The sequence below is a fragment of the Colius striatus genome, chromosome 3 (genome assembly GCF_028858725.1).
Source record: "Colius striatus isolate bColStr4 chromosome 3, bColStr4.1.hap1, whole genome shotgun sequence".
Taxonomy (NCBI): Eukaryota; Metazoa; Chordata; class Aves; order Coliiformes; family Coliidae; genus Colius; species Colius striatus.
This window is the reverse complement of record NC_084761.1, coordinates 87,060,276-87,085,057: the sequence shown is the minus strand read 5'-3', so window position 1 is coordinate 87,085,057 and position 24,782 is coordinate 87,060,276. Positions and strand designations below refer to the sequence as shown.

The following is a 24,782-nucleotide window of genomic DNA, read 5'->3' as shown; positions in this document are numbered from 1 at the left end:
CAGGTATGATAACAAGAGAACAATAGTGCAGTTCAATAACTGTCTAAATTTAGAACTTGTGTAAACAGTGAGGAATAAAGCTAAGATGAGAAGAATGAATTTTTTGTAGCCAGGATAGACATCCTGAGGGGATTCCTTGCCTTTTTTTAGTTCAAAGGATATGAATCAGAATAAGATTCATTCCATATGCAATTAAACCAATATCTGACTTCATTTTGTCAGGGCAGCAAAGAATACAGGATTTAGTTAATAACTGAAATGAGTGCTAGAGTCCTTGTGAGAAATAATTTGTGACCAATACACAAATTCATGTTAACTGAAGGGACAGTTTGAAGAACTTTGTCATGACAGTACATGGTATTGGGTAGTACAATATTAGGTTGTTTTGCTAGTAAGTCACTTAATGTTTGTATGGTGCAAATAAATCACATGGGTTTGATTTTTCAGCTGTTTTGAAGGCAGTGCAGATTGCTGACCTCTTACTGTTGCTGACAGATTTGTACAGAGGTCCAGGATTGTCCTCCCACACACCTGTGTGAACTAAGTCCAGAATTTCACTTCAAACCTACCTCTATGTCATATAAGCCTTTGAAGATAATTATATACCTTATCACAATTAAACTTTTTAATAGTCAATTTTATTTTAAGTTCAAGTACAAAAATACAGTTAAATCATTGTGAGTACAAGCACAAAAGAATGGTCAAAGCCATCATTTTCTTCCCATTGTATTTTATTCAAGCCACATTTATCTTTCTATCTCTGCATATGCTTTCTGTGAATTCTAATTAACACAGAGTCTGATTTTTCTGCATGTTTACATTGAATAATGGTAATCTAAAGGAGCATATCGTGTAAATGTATTACGCAAAGGATCCCAGAGCAGGATAATCCTCATAACCTTAATCCTGGAGTCCACACTTGTACAAGCAATTCTGTTGATGTTATGATGACTGGTCACATGAGAAAAGCCTCCCCATTAGATTTGTAGTTGTAGATTCTAATCTTAAGAGCTTCAGTTTTATCAGCTTTTCTTTATGTCCAGTTACTTCCCAATGATTATGTAGTCTTACTGGGAGTAGAGAACTGGGTGTAGAGAAAAGTTAAACCAGCCCTTGGAGAGGATATATAAATGTTTTTCCTGAATTACAGTGAGTTTGTTTGAGGCTTTAGGGTTAATTTACAAACTCAGCTTTCTCACTGACCACTAGATAATAGCAGATTTTAAAATACATATCCAGAATTTTGGGTCAAGTGTTGGAAACAGAGATTTCAAACAAGGAATAAACAACTCTAGGTACACATTGAATAATGTGTGAACAATACATGGTCACATTTGGGGAACCTCCATGCTAAAATCATAGAATCATAGAATGGCAGGGTTGGAAGGGACCTTTAGAGATCATCTAGTCCAACCTCCCTGCAGAAGCAGGTTCACCTAGATCAGGTTGCATAGGAACATGTCCAGGTGGGTCTTGAAGACCTCCAAGGAAGGAGCCTCAACAACCCCTCTGGGCAGCCTGTTCCACTGTCACCCTCACAGTGAAATAGATTTTTCTTATATTTAAGTGGAACTTTTTGTGTTCCAGCCATGACTCCTTGTCCTGTTGCTAGCTGCTATAGAAAAAAGGGATGTCCCAACCTCCTGACACTCACCTTTTCGATCTTTGTAAGTGTTAATAAGATTTCCCCTCAGTCTCCTCTTTCTTTTTTTTGTCTTTCTATCTGTGAAGGTAATATAAATCTGTATTTATAGGTAGGTGATTGAGAGGATCTCTGCTATTCCCAGTCTTCTGGAGGTATCTCTTGAAAAGCGTTTCAAAAGCAGGTTTGAACTAGAGTGAAGTATGTCAGGCTGCGTGTGTAGATCTGGAAGGAATTGGGTAATTGGTCAGATTGTTCAAAAAAAGTGCTTATTTTATACTCTTAGAAATGTTTCATATGTCAGCACCAGACTTCTAAAAGGAAATGACGGAGATGCAGCAGAAGGGTATTCCTTCTGATTGAAACTTAATGTTGCTGGCATCTGTATGTAAAAGGGAGACTAAAGTACCAAAGCTATCAGAAATGAGCTCTTTGCTCAGATATCAGGCTGTTTCTGTTTTAAAGATTGCATAGCTTTACCAGGTAGTTATCATAGGCTCAATAGCACAATGCACAATGTAAATCACAATGCACAATTGTAGTATTGTGGTCATAAGAAGGAGTTTGTCACCTGTCTGTCCAGTTTTCATGACGGACAAGGCTTTTACCCTTCATTCATCTCTTAGGTTGGCAGTTTTATTCCAGCCAAGTTCATTAGTCATCAGGATATCATTGTCAATCAACAGCAGTATAACAGTGTATCATTCCTAATAGTCTGCAGTGTTGTGGCATAAACTTTATGGCACTTGTAAAGGTTTGAGTGTTGGCACACATGGAACTCATTGCAGGATCATTGCTGATGTTGTGAACTCTTACAGGGCAGGAAATGCATTTTTCTATTTGCACGCAGACACCCAACCCTGCCTGAGGCTTTGGATACTCCTGTAGTGCAGATAATAAGGAAATCTGTATTTATAGCAGTCTCTGTGGAAGGAACAAACAACCAAATAGTCCATCAAATCCCACAGTAAGGATTTCACACATATAATTATTTTCTTTTGAGCGCCTAGGAAATTGAGGCCCATTGAAACGTCTTCTGAGTTCATCTTTAATCTTGGAACAGAGTATTTGAACTCAAGATATTGAAAGCAGTTTAATAGAAAAAGTACTGCAAACACAGGATGAGATATGCAGACAAAAATGAAAAGATGATACAGATCTTAAATCTTATTTCAGGGGCCTTAGAAGAATGCCATGTAATTATCATTATCATAAATACAATACAGCTACCTGTCATCCTCTGCATTCTATCAAAACCTAGCTCACAAAAGAGTTTTCATAAACTAGCAGATCAGCCACAAAACCTCATGTAAAATGTCATCCTTCTGTTCCTAGGAAGACTAGTGTGACCTAATAGCTCAAGAGTATTGATGGAAAATTTAGTATGTAACAAATTAAAAGTTAACAGAAAAAATATTGAGACTCTAGAATTGTCAGGTTTTTCTAGGGCAAAGGAAATATTTCTTTGCTCTTAAGTACTGTTTGCAGTTTCATTCTTAGGCTTATCTGCTCTACATTTGGAGTTGATGGAGAATTTGGTGTACAATTTGATGGAGAAGGGAGGACTAAAACTGCTGCATTTTAATGGCTGTTGCTCAAAAAAACTGTGGATTTTTGTAGACTTTATTTTGCTTGACCAGATATTGTAGGCCTTTCTAGGGAAAAAGAGCAATTTAGGAATCACAGAATGGTAGATGTTGAGAGAGATATCTAGAGATCGTCTAGTCCAACCCCTTGCTAAAGCAGATCTTCCTAGATCGAGTCACACAGGAATGTGTCCAGGCAGGTTTTGAAGACCTCCAGAGAAGGAGACTTCACACCCTCTCTGGGCAGCCTGTGCCAGGACTCCCGCAAACTTAAACTAAATAAGTTTTTTCTTATGTTTAAATGGAACTTTTTGTGTTCCAGCTTATGTTCACTAGCCCCGCCCTGCTGGTCACGCTCTTCTTGATGCATCTTAGAAAGCCAATGGCCTTCTTGGCCATGAGGGCACATTACTGGCTCATGGTTAGTTAATTATCAGTCAGCACTCCCAGGTCTCTCTCTGCAGAGCTGCTCCAGCAGTTTGACCCCCAGCCTGTGCTGGTGCATGGGGTTGTTCCTCCCCAGCTGCAGGACTCTGCACTTGTCCTTGTTGAACCTCAGGAGGTTCCTCTCTGCCCAACTCAAGCCGGTCGAGATCCCGCTGAATGGCAGCACAGCCTTCTGGGGAATCAGCCAGTCCTCCTAGTTTGGTGTCATCAGCCAACTTGCTGAGGGTACACTCTGTCCCCTCATCCAGGTCGTTGATGAAGATGTTGAAGACTGGCCTAAGAACCGATCTCTGTGGAACACCACTGGCCACAGGCCTCCAACTCGATTCTGTGCCATTGATCCCCACCCTCTGGGCTCTGTCATTCAGCCAACTGTTGACTCACCTCACTGTCCACTCATCCAACTCCCACTGCCTCAGCTTTTCAGTGAGGATGTAATGGCAGATGGTGTCAAAAGCTTTGCTGAAGTCAAGGTAGATGACATCAGCTGCTCTTCCCTCATTGAGCCAGCTAACCATACTCTTGTAGAAGGCTATCAGGTTTGTCAAGCAGAATTTCCCTTGGTGTGTTGTGTCCCCCTGATAACCATCTTTTCTTGTGTTTTGAGATGGCACCCAGGATGACTTGTTCCATCACCTTTCCAGGGATGGAGGTGAGGCTGACTGGCCTATAGTTTCCTGGATCATTCTTCTTGCTCTTTTTGAAGACTGGCGTGACATTGGCCTTTCTCCAGTCCTCAGACACCTCAACTGTCCTCCACAATCTTTAAAAAATGATCATTTCAAAATGATCATTTTGAAAATGATGGAGAGTGGCTGAGCAATAACATCAACCATGTCTCTCAGCACTTGTGGGTGGATCCTTTCAGGTCCCATAGATTTATGAGTGTTAAGCTTTGCCAAACAGATCTGTAACCCCATCCTCATCCACCAAGGGAAAGATCTTCCATTCTCTGGATTATTCTAATATTCTCCAGGGACTGGGTTTACCAGGGCTGGCCCTGGCAGAGAAGACTAAGGCAAAGAAAGCATTCAGTAGTTCTGCCTTCTCTACATCCTCTGTCACCAGGACATCCTCCTTTTTCATCAGCAGGTTCACATTCATCCTAATCATCCTTTTGCTGCTGATGTATTTGAAAAAGCTCTTCTTGTTTTCCTTTACTTTCCTGGCCAGGTTTAATTCCGAAAGGGTTCTGCTCTATCTATACAACCAGACTCTTTTTTATCTCTCATAGATTTGTTTCTTCTCCTTGAGTAGTTCCCATAGTCCTTTTTCCATCCATGCCTCATTTTCTTGATTTTTCTTCTTGTGGGGACACACCAATCTTGGGCTTGGAGGAAGTGGAGCTTGAAGATCAACCAGCTTTCTTGGATACTTCTACCATCTAGAATTGTATTCCATGAGATTCCTCCAAGCAGATCTTTGAAGAGGCTAAAATTAGCTTGCCTGAAGGTCCAGGGTTGCAACCCAGCTTGGTGTCTTGCTGCTTCTGAGGAGGATCTTGAGCTTCACTGTCTCATTGTCACTGCAGCCAAGGTTGCTTCCAACCTTCCCATCCTTAACCTGAACTTTTTTTGGTTTTTTTTTTTTTTTTTATCAGCACATCTCTCCTTTCTGACTCCTCAACTACTTGTGACAGGAATTTGTCATCAATGTTCTGTAGAAACCTGGTGGACTGTGTGTGCTTGACTGAGTGCCTTTGCCAGTAAATATCAGGGTGGTTGAAGTCCCATATGAGGACCAGGGTCAGTGATTGTGAGGCAGTTCTCAGCTGCTTGTAGTAGGCCTCATCCACTTTCTCTTCCTAGTAGATGGCCTATTGTAAACTCCCACAATAGTATCACCCACACTACCCTGCCCCAAGTGTATTCTCTCTTTTTAAAAAAAACAACTTGAGACTGTTCTTCAGGAAAAAGAAAACTTTTTTTTTTAAACTGTCATGGTTTCGGCCCATCAGGGAACAAAGACCACGATTAGCCTCAAGTACCGAAGAGGCTGAGAATTGCTCGAGGGCAGGGAGGGCTTAATTGCCGCTTAAGGTCCAGGACAAAACAGACCAGGCTACTCGGTTTGGGGAAGAAAACAGAAAATAATTTAATGCAACATCAACTAAAACATACCCACAAAAACCCAAAACATAACCAAAACGAAACAACACAGAGTAATACATCAATGAAGAGTCCAACCAGCCTTTTTAAGAACACCTTCCCGCCACACCTCCCCTCTTCCCGGGCTCAGAGCCCTGATCCCGGGGTTTTTACCTTGCCCCCCACCCTGAACGGTTCGGGGGGGGGGCAGGCAGTGGAGGTCTCAGTCAGTCTGCTCCCAATAGCTTCTGCCGTCTGTCCCTCCTCAGGACGGGTGAACTCCACACCAGTCCTCCCTGCGAGTCCGTGGGGTAACTCACACGCATGGCAGCCCTGCACGGGCTGCTCCGACGTGCACCCATTCCAAAGGCTGCAGCTCCTCTCTGCCTCTCGTGTGGGGCTGCTCTGCGGCGTGCAGGCTCTCCAACACGGCCTGGGCCATGGCCGTCTCCCCACACAGTCCCTCGCCCGTCCGGGCTCACTCACATGGAGCTGCTGGTGGCTCTCAGTCCTGCCACGGATCTCCACAGGTTTCAGGGGCACAGCTTGCATTCTCGCCACGGCCTGCAGAAGGGTCTCCGGTCTACTGCTCCTCCTTCCTTCCTCCTCTGGCTGAAGGGTCCGCGTGGTCGCCTCCATCTTGTATCCCTCTTACACCTCCTGACCCGCATTCCAAATTCCCGTCCCCTAAATAGTGATGGCAGAGGCGCCAGATTGGCCCAGCCAGGCCGGAGGTGGGTGTGAACCCAGGAGCCGGGGGAGAGTCCGCAAACTCTTTACCGGGTCTTCACTGCAACCCGCTCCCCCTGTTACTAAGCCAAAAGCTGCTCCTTGCTAAACCAGAACATAAACAAAAGTACAGTTCATTTTAATAAGCACTTTAATAAAAATGAAGGGATTGATTAAAATTTATCTGTGATGAAAAAGTGATTAAATTCTGAGGAAACAGACTTGACTTCCAGGGGGAAAAAAAAACCCCCAAAACTGGAATCTTGAGGCAAAGATTTCTGGAATTTAGGTGGTTTGTTGTAACATTGCCTACCAGATCATATCTGTATATATGTGGAGTGCTGAATTACATAGTGATACCTATTTTGCTAATTAAGTAGGAGAGAATGATACAATATATTCTGTGAGTTTGTGACCAGATGGGGAGAAAAATGTCTCGTTTTTTCTCTAGGGTGAGAGTGATAGAGATAACAGTTGTTTTTTGGATAACTCCCAAGAGATTTTTCTTAGCAGTGTTTATACCAGCATGGTAATTTTGTGAGGAAGACTGCTTCCTCAGTTCTACCTTGCTTCATTTGTAAGAATGCTGGAGTGGAGGCTGCCTACTTATGTCAAAGGGACCACAGTATTCTTCAGGCTCCAGAACTGCAGAAAAAACTTTTGGATTTTGGAGTCTTTTGTGGTTTTGTTTTGTTTTTAAAAATTGACGCTTGACTGCCCAATTTAGAATGGTTGGGAATAGTGTGAAGGTGTGTTTGGAAGAAATTGATTCAAGGTTGTGTCTTGCCCAGTGGCTGGTGGCTTGTGCTGTGCCTGATAGGGCAGAGGATACTCGAAGAGCTCTGTCGGGAGGTTTCTGCTAGATTAATGCTTATTTTTTTTGCCTTTTTGCCCCTCCCTCCTTCCTTTCCCACTGTCATGTCCATATAAAGTATCATCTCAGCCAAATGCATGTACAGAAGAGATGTTATGGCCCGTGTATGTTGCCCATCCTATTCATACTAGGATAGTGTAGAGGGATATAGATAAGATAGTATAGTAGGATAGTGCAGTGATTCTGCCAAGTGCACAGTGAAGAACTTGGTAACTCTACCCTTGAACCTCACAGTAAATGTGTAGAGACTTCTTGTTTGGAGCACAGTTCCTGTGGGTGGTGCAACTGTGTGTGTTTGCTCATAGAACGATCTGACACAAGTTCAGAGCAGATCTCTTGCTGGCTTTGAGCTGAACACTTCTGAAGAGCACAAGGTAAGAGACTGGAAGGTCAATTGACTTGTGCCTTGTGTGCAAGTAATAAAATTTTTCAGTCCACGGTGCCACTGGCTTCACACTGATAGAGATCACTATTTTCTAGTATTTCCCTCATAATGGTATTTTTCATCCTTAATATTTATACTGTTTTACTAACTGTTGTGTGCTAAATGTTGGCTTCATTATAGAGGGTCTGTCTGGTGTAACTGCCTATAGATGAGGCTGTGTTGTAGATCTCCGTTTCACTCATTAACCGCTGTCACTGGCTTCTTTTCACAGGCTGTTTCAATGTTAGATACAGAAAAAAAGTCTTCTTTGTTTAAAGAATCAATTTTGCAGTATAAATGTGCAAAAGAAACAGCTGAACTGCTGTTTCAGGCAGCTGATTGTAGAACTGTGTGGAAATGGGAGTGAAGGAGCAATTAGTATCAACGAAACCCAAACCATCGTAAAACAAAACCAAAACTTCTTCCATCCTGGAAACAGATATAAACATTTCTGGTGAGCAGATCTATTTCTCACTTGAGACTTACAGTTTAGGTTATAATTTTTGTCGTAGAAACAGAGATCTTGTTTTGCATTGTCTACACACAGTGTGTGACCGGTTGCCCTGTGCTTCATTCAGACAGTGAAATAGATCTCTAGTTCTGCCTGTCTGTCCTTCTGTCTTTCTATGAGCCAAGTAAACCTAAAATCTAAACTGAATTCATGATAGGGGAAAACCACTGTTGTTGCTTACTCTTTTTTACAAGATCCAAGGCTGTCTTAGAAGGCAGAGAGGTCTGTTATAGGAAACCAAACATTTCACCAAAGTATTAGTATTACTAATTTGAACTAAGTGAAAGTTTCCATGGGCTGTGGCTAAGACTGACTATCATCTAAAGATTATATGTCGTTTAAAAATATGTGATGAATAGTGGGATGGAGACAGAGGTGAGTAGTGGAAAGAGGAAGCAACATGAGACTATGAAACTATAGAGTGTACTCATTTAGGATCAGCTTACTCTTTGGCCAGTACCACAGAGACCAAAAATCCTAATAGTCCTAGTGACACGCAGAGCCACACTTTCAGTAGAAATAACAGAGAAAGAAGGGAAAAAAACCCCACCTCATGAGTATTCTTGAGAAAGCATCATATACAGACAACTCTGGCTCTATGTACTCCATTTACTCTACCTCAGAATAGAACAGCTGTTGCCTTTTTATACAAGCTGATGCCTTCAAGGGTATGTTTTACAGAAAAAGAGAATTACGAGTGTGGAAATGAGTACACATAACAGGACAGGTTAAGCTAAAAAACATCCAAGTTTTCAATAGGGGTGTGTGTATATATATATATAAAAAGATATGTATCTATGTATTTGTAATATATGGGGCTTTTTCCCTGTCAAATCAGAATTAGGTCTTGCATTTAATTTTGAATGTTTTCTCTTTGATCTGCTTCATGCAAATTGGATGGAGGGAAACAGCATGTTCTGTTGCTGAAACAACAGGCTGCTCTGCCATGCATCTCCAACTTTGAATGCTTTAGTATTGTTATGGGTTTCTGTAATAATAAATGAAATAAATAGACCTGTAGCAGCAATTTTAAAGGTAGGAGCTTGGTGTGCACACATCTGTTGTGTATGTTTGACACTTCCTCTCCTTCTTTCTTCCCAACAAGCCTTTGTAGACCTATCTTTTCATTATATTTAACCTGCAGTGCCTGGTAATGTTGATCATGGTTTTGTGACTGTTACCATAATATTCTGAAAATACAATGAAAAATTATTTTACCTGTTCAGTTTTCTCTACCTCCTCTTATTATGGAGGGTCTCTTTGTCTCTTGTGATGAAGTGCTTCTGTATTGAGGACTCCACAGCAGGTAAAGGTGCCATACTGAAGTCTTAAATCTTGCTTGGCTTATCTTCTTCTGTTTGAAGGTTTTGAGAGTTGGGAAGGACTTGGCAGTACTCAAGTGTACACATGAATGATTCTTTTTCCCCTGCTGTTACTGCTGGCAGATGGTTCTTTAGAGACTGTTGTCAGCAAGTGCAAATCAGAATAGCCTCTAGGACTGACTGCACCAGTAAAGATATTGGACAGCCTTTCCTCCTTGCTGAGCTCAGCAGAACCAGGCTGACCTGTAATTTTCAAAATTATTTCATATTTTCCTCTTAGTAATCACAGTAGCTGCAGAGGAGAGTGTTTAGCTCCCCAGGAGAGCTGTCAAACATAGAAAAATATGAAATTAAATGATTGTTACAAAATAAATGTCTGGAAGAGTGAGCTTCCAGTCTTATTGGTTCCCTGAAACAACAGAGGTACCTTTTAAAATATGAGCTTTAACATACAGTTTTTGTTCAAAACAAACATTCCTTCTGAAATATAAACTAAATTAGAAGAGTTTTGCAGGTTGGAATAATTTTCATGATGGCAGTAAATGCTGCTTTGTAGCACTACTCTCACTGCCATAATAGTTCTTTATTTAACCCAGAATTAACTAATGAATATCTATTTAATAGTTAAAGTTTTATTTTTGTCTAAAATATTGGAATCTCATCTTGCGGATGAGAATTGCACTTTTTATATCAGATTATATTTTAATTTATATTTCTCATTCTTTTTTAGCTTGCTATAAATCCTTCCCTGAACACTTGCTTCTCTCTGCCTGACCTCTAATACTGTGCATTAAAAAAAATCCAAACCAAAACTCCAGATGGTTTGCTTCATAGAATGAGGGCACCTTTGTTTGAAAGGTATATAAGTATGCAACCATTCATCTAAGTTAAAAAATCCAACAAAGAAAAACATCAGTTTTAATCATCAGTCCTTAGAAGTCGTGTATGCAGTTTCAGATTCATGAGTGGTCCGGTACAGTACAACACTGGATTTCGAACATGTGACACATGTCTCACAGGCTATCAGAGAGCTAAGTCCAATTAAAGGTCTCAAAAGCCTGGGTTATTTCAGTGGGTATCCCATACTTTCTGGTCTCCTCTATTTACTTTCAGTGGCGTACAGGGTTTCTGTACCTGTGCCAAAGTGGGATTTCGTGTCTGGTCATCAATGTATGGTAATAGGATACGGTGGAGGTGAGTCCTGCTGTGCCCCTCAGGAGGGTATCTTTTTTTGATAGATACCATTCAGACTGCAGTGATGTGAATGCTGGGGCTTTCTTTGTGTGCCACTAGGCTTGGAAGAAAGGCTTGATAGGAAGAGACTGACAAAAGTGCCAGTGAAAATACTGCTTTTACTCCCATTTTTTTGCGGTTGTGGTAGTAACTGCAACGTATCAGAGTTCATGAGTGGCTAAAAAAAAAGGTTTTTATGTGAAAGAAGATTTGTACCAAGCAGATATCAACCATGACAGTACAATACAACAAAGCCTAGTTTCAAGAATAAAAATTTCCAATGACTTTGATAATGCAGAAATTTAATATAACATGTATTCAACTCTGCTATAAATCATGATCTGACGGATATTTTTTCTTATTATTTATAATGTGGTAGCACTAAGAGTCACTAGGTACAGCTGGTTCTGTAAACACATGAGAAGGAGGTGGTTTCTGCCCTGAGGAATAGTTTTAGGTATGAAACAAGAGACAATGTTAATATATATTAAGACAGGGGGAATGTGAGGTCATGGTGACTGTGCTGGTCAACACAAGAAGCAGCTGTAATAAGAACCTGTCTGCCAAGGGTCCTTATTTGATGATAATGTGTTTGTTGCAGTGCCCCGTATGCATTTTATTTTAGCTTAGCTCAGAGTTGAAGTTAGATTGAGCAGATCTCTGAAAACGTTCTTCACATTGAAAATCTGCTCGTTGCCCTTAATCACAGCCTTCTGCAAATATTGATGCAATAATAATCATTAGCACTATAATAACTGACCAAGCAACTGTAGTCACACTCAATGTGGTTGTGTGACAGTTTCCTTGGACACTCTGGGGCTCTAGTGATTACCTCAAAAACTTCAGATAAACTATAGACAACTTTGATGGTTACCTGTGAACTACGAAAAACACTTCTTCTGATCTCTGACATGCTGATTCTTCCTTCCTTTGTGCAGCAAAATGTATTGAAACACGCCTGAGCATTCCTCAAAAGTCTGCAACAAAAATATGCAGAAAGAGGCAATCCATAGCAGTCATCTTGTTTGGACAAACTCAGAGGACTTCAAGTGACTGAGAGTCCTAAGCAATTTAATATTAGTGTGAGTAGATGAGGCATGGATTGGGGTTTTTTTTGGTGTTTATTTAAAAGATATGTACTTATAAAATCTATAATGGTATTGTATAGTATGAAGGTAGTGCAATAAATCTATATACCTTATCATGCCTTAAGTGTTCTGTCCATAAATGGCCCTTAGGTGAGATAAAGGATGGTGCAGGGGTCAGGAAAGAGCAAGGTGATACTCAAAATGGCTTTGCAATAAGGGTGTTAAGATACTTGCTTGTCCATTGCTGGACTTCAGGCAGATTCACTCTCATGAGATCCTGTGCCATGATTGATTCATAATCTATCCTCAGAGATTTTTGATGACTCTCTCAGTTATTCCTAGCTACACCAGATTTGAAATGTCTTCTGAGCAACAAATGCCAGGTATCATTAAGTAACAAACACTAAATAATCACAAAAATGAACAGTCATTTATGACAAAGGCAAGAATATTCACTCTTTCTGTAAACTTGGTCAAGTTAATATTTTACCCTCTGCATGTTTTCACAGTAGTTTTGTATTTTTACTATTAGAGAAATATTAGGATATAGATAATATGGGAGTATTGCTGTGGAATTGAATGCGTTTATATTGGGAGTATGTGTTGCTCTGGTTTACTTTTAATTCATTTTTCACCTATTATTAAATGTTAAAATAAATCAGAATTACAAGTAGTGTTATAAATCAATGTGTACTGAACTGCAGAGCAAGTCATTTTTATAAGAGGGCAAGTCTCTGTATTTTTATTATAAATCAAGTTCATTATCTTTTGAGCTTCCTGATTAAAGTAATTAGTCATTTATGCTGATACAAAGCCGTCAGTGAATACATTGCTTTGTTTCACAAACATTGAATCTTAAATTGTTTTGTAAGGGTCATTGGTTATAATCAGCTGCACATTGTAATGTAAATGTATTGTTTTGTTGGTGGGAAAGTAGTTCTCTCTAACCCAAATTAATACAAGCAAATCTCCTGCAGTTGAAACAAATCTGCCTTTAAGACTGTAACATGAAAACTGATGTAAAATGCCAGATAGGACATAATAGATGGAGTTGGTTAGGGAGTCAGTGTTAATTAACTGATGCCTTTTGTTGAGGAGAGGGTCTCAAAGTTAGTGAGGGCTACTCCAAAGTGTACAGATAAGCTTTCCCCAGAGGCAATTGCTCTCTGGGTCTTCCCTCTTTCTGTGGTTGTGGTGCCTGTTCCCACAAACAGCTGCAGAGAGATCTGGTTAACGTCACTTGCAGAATCTTTGGAAATTTGGGAACTGCATATGCTTTCATACCTGTAAAATACTGCTGTTACTGAGGGGCTTTGGTTGGGAATGTGAGCTGTTCTCTCCAGGCATAAAACACTGGTCACTGCCATGCTAAAATTCTTGCTCTTGGATTGGACTACCTCTTAGTTTGCTTTGGCTGGTGGTAAGAGTAGTCTCTTCTGGGGCTAGGCTTAAGTACAACTGATTTTTCAGTACGAAAACATTGTGTTCATCATTGTGTGATAGTTTCTCTGCTATTTCCAGATATCAATTCTGACCAACAAGTACTTGGCATCATTTCTACAGAAGTGCCCTGGGGCTGGAATAAATCCATACATTGAGAAAAAAAGGCAGTGCTTGCTTGGATAAGTTTAGAAGTCTCCTAAGTTGTTTTATGGATATTACTTGGTTATGCCTATACTCATAACCAGGTAGGATAAGCCAAGTAATTTTATCTTGTCTAGCTTTTCTTCTGATGGCAATTTTTTGTTTTGTCAGTACTATTGTCCCTAAGTGCTCCCAAGAAGCATCATGCTTATGAGCAGTATGAGTAATCTTCCTTCCCTAAATGAGGTGACAATTCTGATTCCAAAGTTAAATGTCTTGTTATTTCTTCAGAAGCTTCCGGTAATGGAGGATTTAAAAATAGCTGAAAAGAAATTCCACTGACTATGACCCATCACTGACTCTTCAACCTCTCTCTCTTTTTTTTAAATTTTTTTTTTATTTTTACCACACTTTACCCTGCTTTACAGACTGTAAACCCATAATCATAGAATCATACAATGGTAGGATTGGAAGGGACCTGTAGAGATCTAGTCCAACCCCCGTGCAGAAGCAGGTCAACTTAGATCATGTTGCTTAGGAACATGTCCAGGTGGATCTTGAAGACTTCCAAGAAAGGAGACTCCACACCCTCCCTGGACAGCCTGTGCCAGGGCTCCCTCACCTGGACAGTGAAATGGTGGAACTATTTGTGTTCCAGCTTCATCCCATTACCCCTTATCCTGTTGCTAGATATAACAGAAAATGTCCCAACCTCCTGACACCCACCATTTAGATATTTGTGAATGTTAATAAGATCTCCCCTCAGTCTCCTCTTCTCCAGACTAAACAATCCAGTTCCCACAGCCTTTCCTCATATGAAAGATGCTCCAGTCCCCTGATCATCTTGGTGACCCTGTACTGGACTCTCTCCAGAAGTTCTCTGTCCCTCTTGAGCTGAGGAGCCCAGAACTGGACACAGGACTCCAGATGAGGCCTCATCAGGGCAGAGGAGAGGGGGAGAAGAACCTCCCTTGACCTGCTGGCTACACTCTTCTTGGTAATGTTTCCTTCAGTCTCAGTAGCTGGTTTGCAGTTACTGTGGACCCTATAAAGACAACAAAAGTGGACTAAGCTGCTCTTCTGTTCAATATCTTTTCAGTGGAAAGCATCACCTGGTATTAAAAAAAAAAAGTTGTTGATGTTACAATAAGACAATGTGTGTTGTCTTTTCCAGTTGTGTACACACAGTTAACCATATCAGGAAGTACAGTGTCTTTCTCCATCTTGTACAGAAAGTGTTGGCAGCAGTCATGAATACCTGGAATCCACAGGAGCACAAATATGCTCCTTTGGATGCTGTAGCTGTGATTTCTATTAAGAATTGAAAAGAACATTTGAATATGATCTTTTCTTTTTATATTAATGGCATAACTTTCACTGATTGAGAACTTATCGCAACGTGTTATAGGATCTTGTGGGAAATGTGACATCAGAAAGGACCTACTGATATACTTTCACTAAAACTTTTGTTTTATTTAAAGAAAGCAAGACTTTTTCTGATTTGGTTTTGATGTAAAATCCTAAGTCAAAGGTAATTATAAATCTCCAAATTCCTTCATTTTGTAATAGATTACATCCTTTATTGAGGGTTAAAATAAAGGAAACCTTCTGATCAGTTTCTTTGATTGCCTACTGTGCAGACTAATAGTGCCATGCTAATCTAAATAAGTGTCAGTAACAATCACATTTGAATTCCAGTGTACCAGGAAGGAGACAATTCAGAGAGGAAAATTAGCTGAACTAGTGCTATTTTGTACTACTTGAATTTAAAATCTCCAGTCAGTCAGTCAAATAAATCAAGAATGGAAAGTGTGACTTTTTTCAAGAGGTGCAGGTTTGTTTACAGGAATGATCTGTGATTTTTTTTACTTGTGAAAAATAGAGATTATTGTAGGTACCTTTTTTTTTTTTTAGTAGATACTCTTGTTTGAAATAAGTGCTAACATGTAGGGTGAGAATTTGAGAGTCAGCTTAGAAAGAAGGACAATTATAAGTGCAGGTTAATGCATGAGCTCTGGCATTTTTTTCCTAATGTAAGTGGTGAAACACTGAGCAATTTCACAAGGAACCTTAAATTAGAGAAAGGGGTATTACAGAAAGACTTTGCATATGCTAGGACAAAGAAAATAGGGTTTTTTTTTCAGGGATTCTGTATTTCTAAGCATTGTAGCATTGACCATGCAGCCTACAAGAAGTCCTCTAAAAGGATGAATATTATCATTTAGAAAGTAAATAGGTATTTGTGACTGTTCACCACCTGGGTATTAATGCAGCCAGTTGCAGTGTCCTCCCTTTCAAACGTTATTGTGTTAGAGCAAGAGAAGAGCCAATATTTTATCTTATATGACCTTTCTAATGTTATATATACGCATATAGATTTGTGTTATTTGTCTCTGATTCACCAAATGTTTCTTATTTGTGGCTCAAGGCATTTATTTATTCCAAGGCTTCAAGCTGCGGTAAGCAAGGTCATAGATTAAGAATTGATTTCTCAGTTGCTCTAGCATACAAACTAAATTTCTCTTGGTTGGTTATAAAAACTACAGCTGCGCATAAATTCAGCTTTTCAACATTATCTTGAAAATGAACATTAAAGCAAATAAGAAAATACTCTAAATATGTACTGCATGCTTAATTTAGGCCTTCAGCTAAAACCTAAGGAGAGCAAATTGTTTGTATGCTGCAAGCTTCTAAGTAAAACTATGCCAGTATTGAAGGTTTTAAAATGTAACTGGTTTTTTTTTTTTTAATTAATTCATGTCTCCCAAAAGGCAGATTTTCTGTACAGTTTTTGGCGAAGCATGAAGTGGTAGAATTGTTTAGGTTGGGAAAAACCTATAAGGTCATAGTTTGATCAATATGTTGATTATATACTCCTAGATTCATTGCTAATTATAATCGGAACTTGGCTTTCAAAATGGAATATAGTTTCTCTTCTTTGGAAGTAGACAGTCCTACTGAAAACAGAAAAATCTGCTTTTTTGTTAGGTTTGTCTCTAATATGAAATATAAAAATCTTGTTAAACTGAAGGAATAGTTCACCTGTAAACTGAAAAGTCATTAAAATCAAGAAAATGTGTTTTGAGGATGTTTTTATTGTATTCTTTGTGGGCTGTAGGGTTTTGTTTTTTGTTTAAAGTATGCTTTGGGTTGGTAACAGTAAAAGAACTACACTGTGGGTAGCAATCAATTTGTGTAAATGTCAAAGCTGTTTATATGACTCTGATGAGTCTTTGCTGCTGTACACAGATTCCTAATAACTATATAATAAATATTAAGTTACAAAAATTGGCTCCTTAGACACATCTTTAAAGAAAATTTTACATGATGTAATACCCTGCCCTGCTTTCTATTTTTGAATTAGTATGCTTAAAGCAGAAACCATAATATGTAGTGTGTTTTCAGATCATAATCAATGCCGTCAGGTGGCTTTACAAATGTTAGCTTGGCCTCTACTGTTCCTGTCTAAGTCAGAGTTAGTGTTTCTACCATTAGCAGAGGAACCGAAATGCAAAATTGTTTTTCTAAGGTAACAGTGGGAATTCTTGGTTTGCAGTACACTACACACTGTACCTTACAGCACTGGCCCATAAGGAAGTGACTAATGGGACAAATGTATTGTGGTACCCTTTCTATACTTAAATAGAGGTTAAATGGTCAACCCTGTTTCACAGTACTGCATGAAATAACTTTCTTCACAGTGGTCACAATATGTATGTAAAGGAAAAAACAACTGGAAAGCCAAATGCTGTGTGTAACGAGAGTGGTAAAACTGTTTGGCAGGTAAACTAGGTATGGAGTTATTTGAAAATACAAACTTGGTGTTGTGCATACCTCAGACTTAGGAATCACTCTTCTTTCCAGTTCAGATGGATGTTTTGGAGGAATGAAATTCATCTGTTGGTACTGATTCTTATCCCATCCCTGAACTGTGTTTTGCAGGAGCAGAATACGTGGATCTCTTTTCATGACTGTTCCCAGCAAGCCATTTTATTAGCATGTGATCTTATTTTGCAAAATCTCGAGTTGGAGCTTTTTTTTGAGATATTAAAAACTGAGGGATTTGTTGGTGTTTAAAATGCCTGTGTCCATAACAAAATTCTCTTTTACTTCCATGAGATTTCCATATGGAGATATGTTCCCCAAAAATGCAGCTTTGTGGTGAAATGAGGTGAATCTACTCAATTCAGACTTTCTCAGAATAATAAAGCAGCCTCACTGAGAGTCTTGTTAGGCAAGAATTCTGATTATTAAGTCTAGTAATTCGGAAAGCTTCTTGTTAGGGACTAACTCTAGCATGGTTATGCCTGACTGAAAACAAGATTTCTGCCTATTTCCGAATTGTAGATTTCTTTTTGGAAAAGCACTTAAATATGTATGAAGAATCTTGAACTGATTCATTAACTTTGAATACATTCTTCTGACAAATGAGAGAAAGCAAAAATAACTAGTTGAGCAGGACTCCATCTATGAGGCTGGCTGCTTGCAGAGGCACAGGATGAGTACAACTGTATCACTGATAATTCATTGTGTATCTGTCTGACGGTGCAGTAACTTTGAGGAACAGAACCTTTTCAGAGGTAGGTCTGTCACTAGCCTCCTCCTCTGTATTGAGGTGGTGGGACAGATTTTCAGATTTTTTTACTATTCTCTGCCTGCCTTGCCCCAGGACAGAGCAACTAGATCACAGAATCACAGAACAATAGGGCTTGGAAGGGACCTTTAGAGATAAGCCAGTCCAACTACCTGCTAAAGCAGGTCCAACTAGATCGGGTCACACAGGAATATGTCCAGGTGGATTGTGAAAACTTCCGAGAACAAGACTCCACACCCTCCCTGAGCAGCCTGTGCCAGGGCTCCTTCACCCTTATAGGAAAGAAGCTCCTCCTTGTCTGAAACTTTTTATGTTCTAGCTTATGCCCATTACTCCTTATACTGTCACGGGAGACGAGAAAAAAGTGCTGCTGCTCCATCCTCTTGACATACACCTTTGAAATACTTTTGAGTGTTAATGAAGTCCCCCCTCAGTCATCTCTAGGCTGAACAGTCACAGATCCCATAGCCTTTCCTAAGAAAGATGCTCTAGTTCCCTGATCATCTTGGTGGCCACGTGCTGGATTCTATCTAGAAGTTCTTGTCTCAGTTTGCACTAATAATAACAGTAATAATAATTTTCAAACTAGGCAACAATGATTTTGATTCCACTTAATGTTTCAGTAACATTGCACTGAAATGCTAGTATTACACAGTACTGATATCTACTTTTCATAAGCAGCTCCTATGCATTGAATGTCTTGAAATTAGTACTTTCTGAACTTAGAGGTTTTGATAAAAGCATGAAGAATTCATGGATTTATCACTTAAATCATAAATCATGGATTTATCCGCTTTATGGATTTCTCATAAGGACACACATTTTTATTTACAAATGGATGAACACATGAAGTTGTGTAACAGCTGTGTCTAAGTAGACATAGAAGTCAGTATTTATACTGGGCATAGGTTATTTTTTCCTCTAGATAAGTAGACATAAAGCCTGAATAAAAATGCAGTGTCCCTTGGACAGCAGTTACTTTGTACAAACATGATTTCCATATATTCCCGTGCAGGAGGACTGTAGCAATTGTCATAAAGCTCAGAGTAAGCAACGCGAATATTTGAGCAGGGAACTCAAAAGGGAAGTACCAAAAAGTAACTCGCAAGAAAAATTCTTTGATTTGAAACGCTGTACTCTTCTTTCTCAAATTATGGTTATTTGCTCATCTGACCCATTTGTCCAGTAAAAATACTACTAAATCCTGTAATAGCTACAGTGGAGTTTTTGTGATCATGGGAATCCAATCTTAATTGCTTGATAGAATTTGCTTTCATAAACAAGAACTGCAGTTCTTGACATGCTCCTGAGTATCCTAAGTCAGCGTTTGGAACATAAATATTTCAGATAGGAATATGCAGCAGAGCTTGAAACTGTTAACTGCTGCATTCCAGTTATTTATTTGGTAAGTATTTTCATATTTTTAAAATAAAATGTATGGATTTTTTTTACCAAATTAATTTGTTGCAATGGATACTTCATTACTGAAATCAGCATTATCATGAGTCCTTTCTCAGGCTTCAGCCTTTTGCAAACTGCAGTAGTGTACCTTCTGAAAAACATGCATGCTGATGAACAGTTTGAATCACTGATGTGAGTTTAAGAGAATGCATCAGCAGTACAAGATCACTATACTACAGTTTTCACTACATGGAAAGTCTGCTCAGTGTTTCGCAGTGCCATGCATGCCTCTCTTACATGGCACACACCTACACTGGCTCAACCAGCGGAAAATCAACAAAAACATGCAGATGCTGAGAAAGATGCTTGAAGAAGTTGAAGAAGTAGAGGTCATCTGATGTGAAGCTTCTAGGTATGCCCTTCTTTTTATCAACAAAATGACATAATACTTGAACTATTGATTTTCTTTTACTTGATGTCTGCGTAAAGATTTGTTTATAATTATTGCTTTCTTACTGATAGAAAGTTGAAGAAGGGAATTGAAAAAACATACAAGGCAGTTCATGTGAATACAGTTTTTTCCCTTTTCCACTCTCTTAATAAAATGCACTGGCATGGAACAATTTGAATGCAATCCTGAGGACATGTAAAAGCAAAAGAAAAAAGCTACAGACTTGCAAATAAAAGTTATTTGCTTACTTGAAACTGGCAAGAAGACAGCCAATACATTGCTCCATGACTAGCTCTAAGTCAGTAATGGTACCTGAACTGTTTAATATATCACGTCACTCATGTGCTTGGTCATTATACTCTCATCATGTTCTATGTTCATGGCCTGTCTGAGTTCATTTGTGGCAGAGAGAAGCCTCTGTCCTCTTTCCAGATGGCTATTGGTTTCTGTTTTCATTTGGTTTAAAAATAATCAGATTGCAAATCTTACATGTAGAGAATGAGTGGTGGAGCACATCCTCACTTTGCTATCTGGATCATAAGCATCTGATACATTAAAGTTTTCTGCTTGCTGCAAAACTGCTTTAATAAAACTCCATGCTGTTTTGGTTGCTTTCTGTCTTTTTTTGCCTCTCAGAGGCACTGATGCATGGATGTTTCCTGACTCATTGGTACACTTTTTAATACATTAAAAGTAATCTTTTATTCAAAAAGAGAAGGAAGTGGTAAAAACTAGCTACACTGGAGCAGAGTAATAGAAAAAACAACTAGCTCTTTGAATTCACTTTCTGGAGAAGAGCTTTTGCTCCCTTTCTCTCCCTGTCTTTCTCTTAAATGAGCAAGAGGTGAGTTTGTTCTTTTGTCCACACCCATCTTTACACCTCTTTACATTTATCTGCAAATGAAGTCCATTGCTAAACTGAGATGCTCTCTCTACCTGAACTTCAAGTGACCCTAAGAGTAGTCTTAAGAAAGCAAATTCACTTGATCCCTGTGCTTCCAATCCTTGGTACTGCTTGCAACATGAGTGCTATTTGGTTACACAGTACCCACAGCATGCCAGGAAAGAGCTAGTCCTTATAGGTGGATAGGATATTGCTCCATATCGCACATTCTAGTCACATCAGTTCATATGAGAAAGCATGGCTCTGTGCTTCTTCAGTCCTGGAGTTTGGACTGGTGGAACCACCTTATATGAAATTAAGGGTTTGTATTGTGAATGGCAGTTAAATTTGCAAGTAAAAGAAGCTCAGATACCTACTGAAAAGACTGTGTTGCTATAAGCAGCTGATTAGATGTGGAACTGATGCAGTTTTGAAAAGCTGAGGGCTTATGGGAGAAATTTAGTGATCTGTCTGTTGTATAGTATAGCAGAAGTAGATCAATGTCTTTGTTCTTATGTTTTTCTTTGAAAGATATCATCTGCTGGCTGCAGAGTGGGTGGATTCAGCTTCCATCTGGAGCCTGAGCAAATCACCTGAGGAAGATCTTGCTTTCTACTGTGTCCTAAAGACAACATGGAAGGGGAAAGCATCTATGAGGTTGATTGTGGAGATGGGCTTGGAGGTAAGGATGCCTGCAACTTATTCATTCTTTCATCCCAGATGGCTGGTTACAGGAAGCCTTTATGAAAGTGGACCTCGGAAGCCACAAAAAGCAAATGCGATAAAGATGTCTAGAGTTCATTCATTGTATTATGTCACTTTCCAAGCAGTGAATAAAAGTTTTTGAAAACAATTGCGTCCTAGAGTAAGTGGCATGCCTGGAACACTGCACATTCTAAGTGTTGTCATTTAGAGTTTGAGATGTCCCAAAGATGGTGCACAACCTAAATACTTACAATAAAAGTAAAGGCATGTGGCTTTTCCTCTCTTTCTTTGTTTGTCCTTTTTTGGTCACCTCCCTACTGAATATTGCACACACTGTCCCTTTTGTTTGTGTTTTTCAACTGGACTGCAGAAAATGTTACAAAATGGCACTGACTCTGTCTACTGTGCTGGCAACCCATGCTGTGGAGACCCACGTGTAGGTGGAGTCTTTTCACTGACCTAAAATAAAGAGTTTTTGTTTTCACTTAGCCGCTCATTCTACAGGAGTCATTGGGCAAATTAGCTAACTTCATTGTTGTGGTTTATCATCTTCATATTGGGTTGAACAGCTTCTCAGAGAAGGTAATAGGACATACTTCTACAGGGATACTATTCTTTGACTACAATGCAGAGGACTTTTAACAGATTTTTTGGGTAGATCCATCTGCTTTAAATTCCTGTTTTAATACCACTTCTGAGATTAACTGATCACACACCTGTATCTAGTTTGCAGAACACCTTGAACTGCGACTCACTTTTGAACTCAAGAGTCTAAACATTACGGGGAAAAAAAAGAGATTCTACAGTAGAATACATTAATAGCAAAGACTTGATGAGCTGCATGTCTATTTGTTTGTTTAGGTGTTTTCCTGTGACTGGACTGTAACTAGGCAGATTGTTTTTCATCTGAGTATGCTGTGCTTGTGCTAAGATGCCCCCTTTTGTGTTTAACACTTTTGTAATACTTTTACTGGATCCTATCTATAACAGCAGTACTATGTACTAGGAGGAACTGTCTTCTCTACTTTTATAGTGAGTTTCCATCTCCATTTCTCATCATAGAATGGTAGGGGTTGGAAGGGACCTCCAGAGATGATCTAGTTCAACTTCCTACTAAAGCAGGTTCACCTCAATCTGGTCACACAGAAACTTGTCCAGATGAGTTTTGAAAACCTCCAGAGAAATGGCACAACCTCTCTGGGCAGCCAGTGTCAGGGCTCCCTCACTCTTAGAGGAAAGAAGTTTCATACTATGAAATACTTTATCATAACAAATTTTAATACAAGAACAATACAAGTATTTATGATGGAGTAATAGCAGCATTCTGTTTGACTTGCTGAGCATTTGTATTGCCTTCTCCCAAAGCTTTTGAAACATCTAGAGCCATCGTTATGACCGTTACTGATTAGTTTACTTTTTCATTTTGTAACCTATCTCAACTTTTCTGACCTTTGGTCACCGAGTCTCTGGTGTGATACTGCATCTTTATCATTTCTTTCATGCCACTTTGAGCATGAAAAAAAATATTTCAGGTTCTGACTTAAGTTCATAAGCTCTTCAGAACAAATTTACTCTTGTTGGGATATAGAATAAGTTTTATATAAAATGAGTAGAATTAGTGTTATGAGAACAAAATGTGATCATACGTGTGATAGGGCTATATTTATAGCAGCATGTCAGTGTCTTCAAGATACCTTTATATATGGTGCTGTTTTGGACAAAGTGTGCTTGCATGAGTACCACAGAGTACCACTTCACATTTTTTCAGAAGCCAGGTGATGCTCTCTCTGTGTCAATTACTGCATAGCAGCTCAATTAATAATTGCCTTGCTTCATCCATTACAATCAAACTATAAAATTTCTCATTCTGAAAGTATGAGGAATGAGCATGAGACTGAGGGGTGACCTCATTAATGGTTACAAATATGTATAGGGTAGGTGTCAGGAGAATGGAGCCAGACTCTTCTCAGTGATGTCCAGTGTTAGGACAAGGGGCAATGGGTATAAACTGGAACACAAGAGGTTTCAAAGAAACACAAGGAAGAATTTTTTCACTGTGAGGGTGAGGGAGCACTGGAACAGGCTGCCTAGAGAGGTTGTGGAGTGTCCTCTGGAGAGATTCAAAAACCACCTTGATGAGTTCCTGTGTGACCTAGGTGGTCCTGCTCTGGCAGGGATGTTGAACTGGATGATCTTTTGAGGTCCCTTCCAACATTTAAGAATCTATGATTCTGTGATGAGCTAGCTCTGCTATGATCAACCCATCAAGCATCTCTGTCTGAGAAGGGAAATGTTGGAAACTCTTGTGTTTTAAAATCAAGAGTGAATAAATCTTTGAATGCTGCTTTAAGTTTCCTGGATTCTCTTGGTCTATCTTTTACTACTTCTACTTGAGATACCAAAATGACAAGTATATGCTGTTTATGGAGCCAAACTAGGGAATCTTACAGTGTTTCATAAAATGTGGTTTAAATAAAAATGTGACTTTATCTTCCAAATGACATTTGCTGTATTTTAAAGGACATGCATGCTTTCTGAGATGGATATGTAATTCTCAATGGAGCAGAATAAAGTGTATACACTCTGTGTTATAAATACAGACATACTTTGAGATATATATATAGAGAGAGTATGAATGTATGGTTACAATTAAGCTGATTTAATGTCTGAATTATGATATATGAGACCTGAGACAAAACAGAAGTGCACCTATTTTCAGCAACATAAGTAGAACATGTCAAACAATTTTCCAGTATGATGAAATCACCTTGAGAAATCAAAGTACGTTTTGTTAATTCAAGGTCTATGGTCTCTGATGGAGGAGTTTCCTGGGACCATAAACTCTCTGTGACACTACATGGGCTTGAAAAATTTTACCACATAGTTATTCATTTTATTAATGCAAGATCAGGGCACTATTTTCAGATTCAGGAACCCAAAGTAAGGTTTTTACCCTCACTTCAACTGCAAAAAAGTGTTTGGATTTTTATAGGCGTGGGTGGCTTATAGCACTCCTTAATGCCACTAAAAGCTCAGGGATGATGCTCATAGAAGTGAAGTAAATTAATTTGATACTGTGGATTTATGTACTTAACTCAGACTCCTTTGATTTAAAAATTAGCTTTAGTATTAAGAGCAGTTCCTGTAGCTGTACTGTGGACATTGCACCTAGTCCCCTTGATGGTACTTCTAAACAGGTTTTGAATGCCTCTGAAATAATG

The 24,782-nt window shown here is 39.2% G+C and overlaps 1 protein-coding gene across 3 annotated transcripts in view; it reads left to right on the top strand.

The window, feature by feature from the left end:
* PPP2R2C (protein phosphatase 2 regulatory subunit Bgamma) overlaps nucleotides 1-24,782 on the top strand; it is a 205,085-nt gene that overhangs the window by 83,562 nt on the left and 96,741 nt on the right. The window contains exon 2 of one of the 3 annotated variants that reach the window (XM_061992352.1): nucleotides 21,388-21,538. The exons of the other annotated variants lie outside the window; for them this stretch is intronic. Coding sequence (XP_061848336.1) covers nucleotides 21,490-21,538 — 49 coding nt within the window. The 5' untranslated portion in view covers nucleotides 21,388-21,489. The remainder of the gene's footprint in view (nucleotides 1-21,387; nucleotides 21,539-24,782) is intronic. 3 annotated transcript variants of the gene reach the window in all.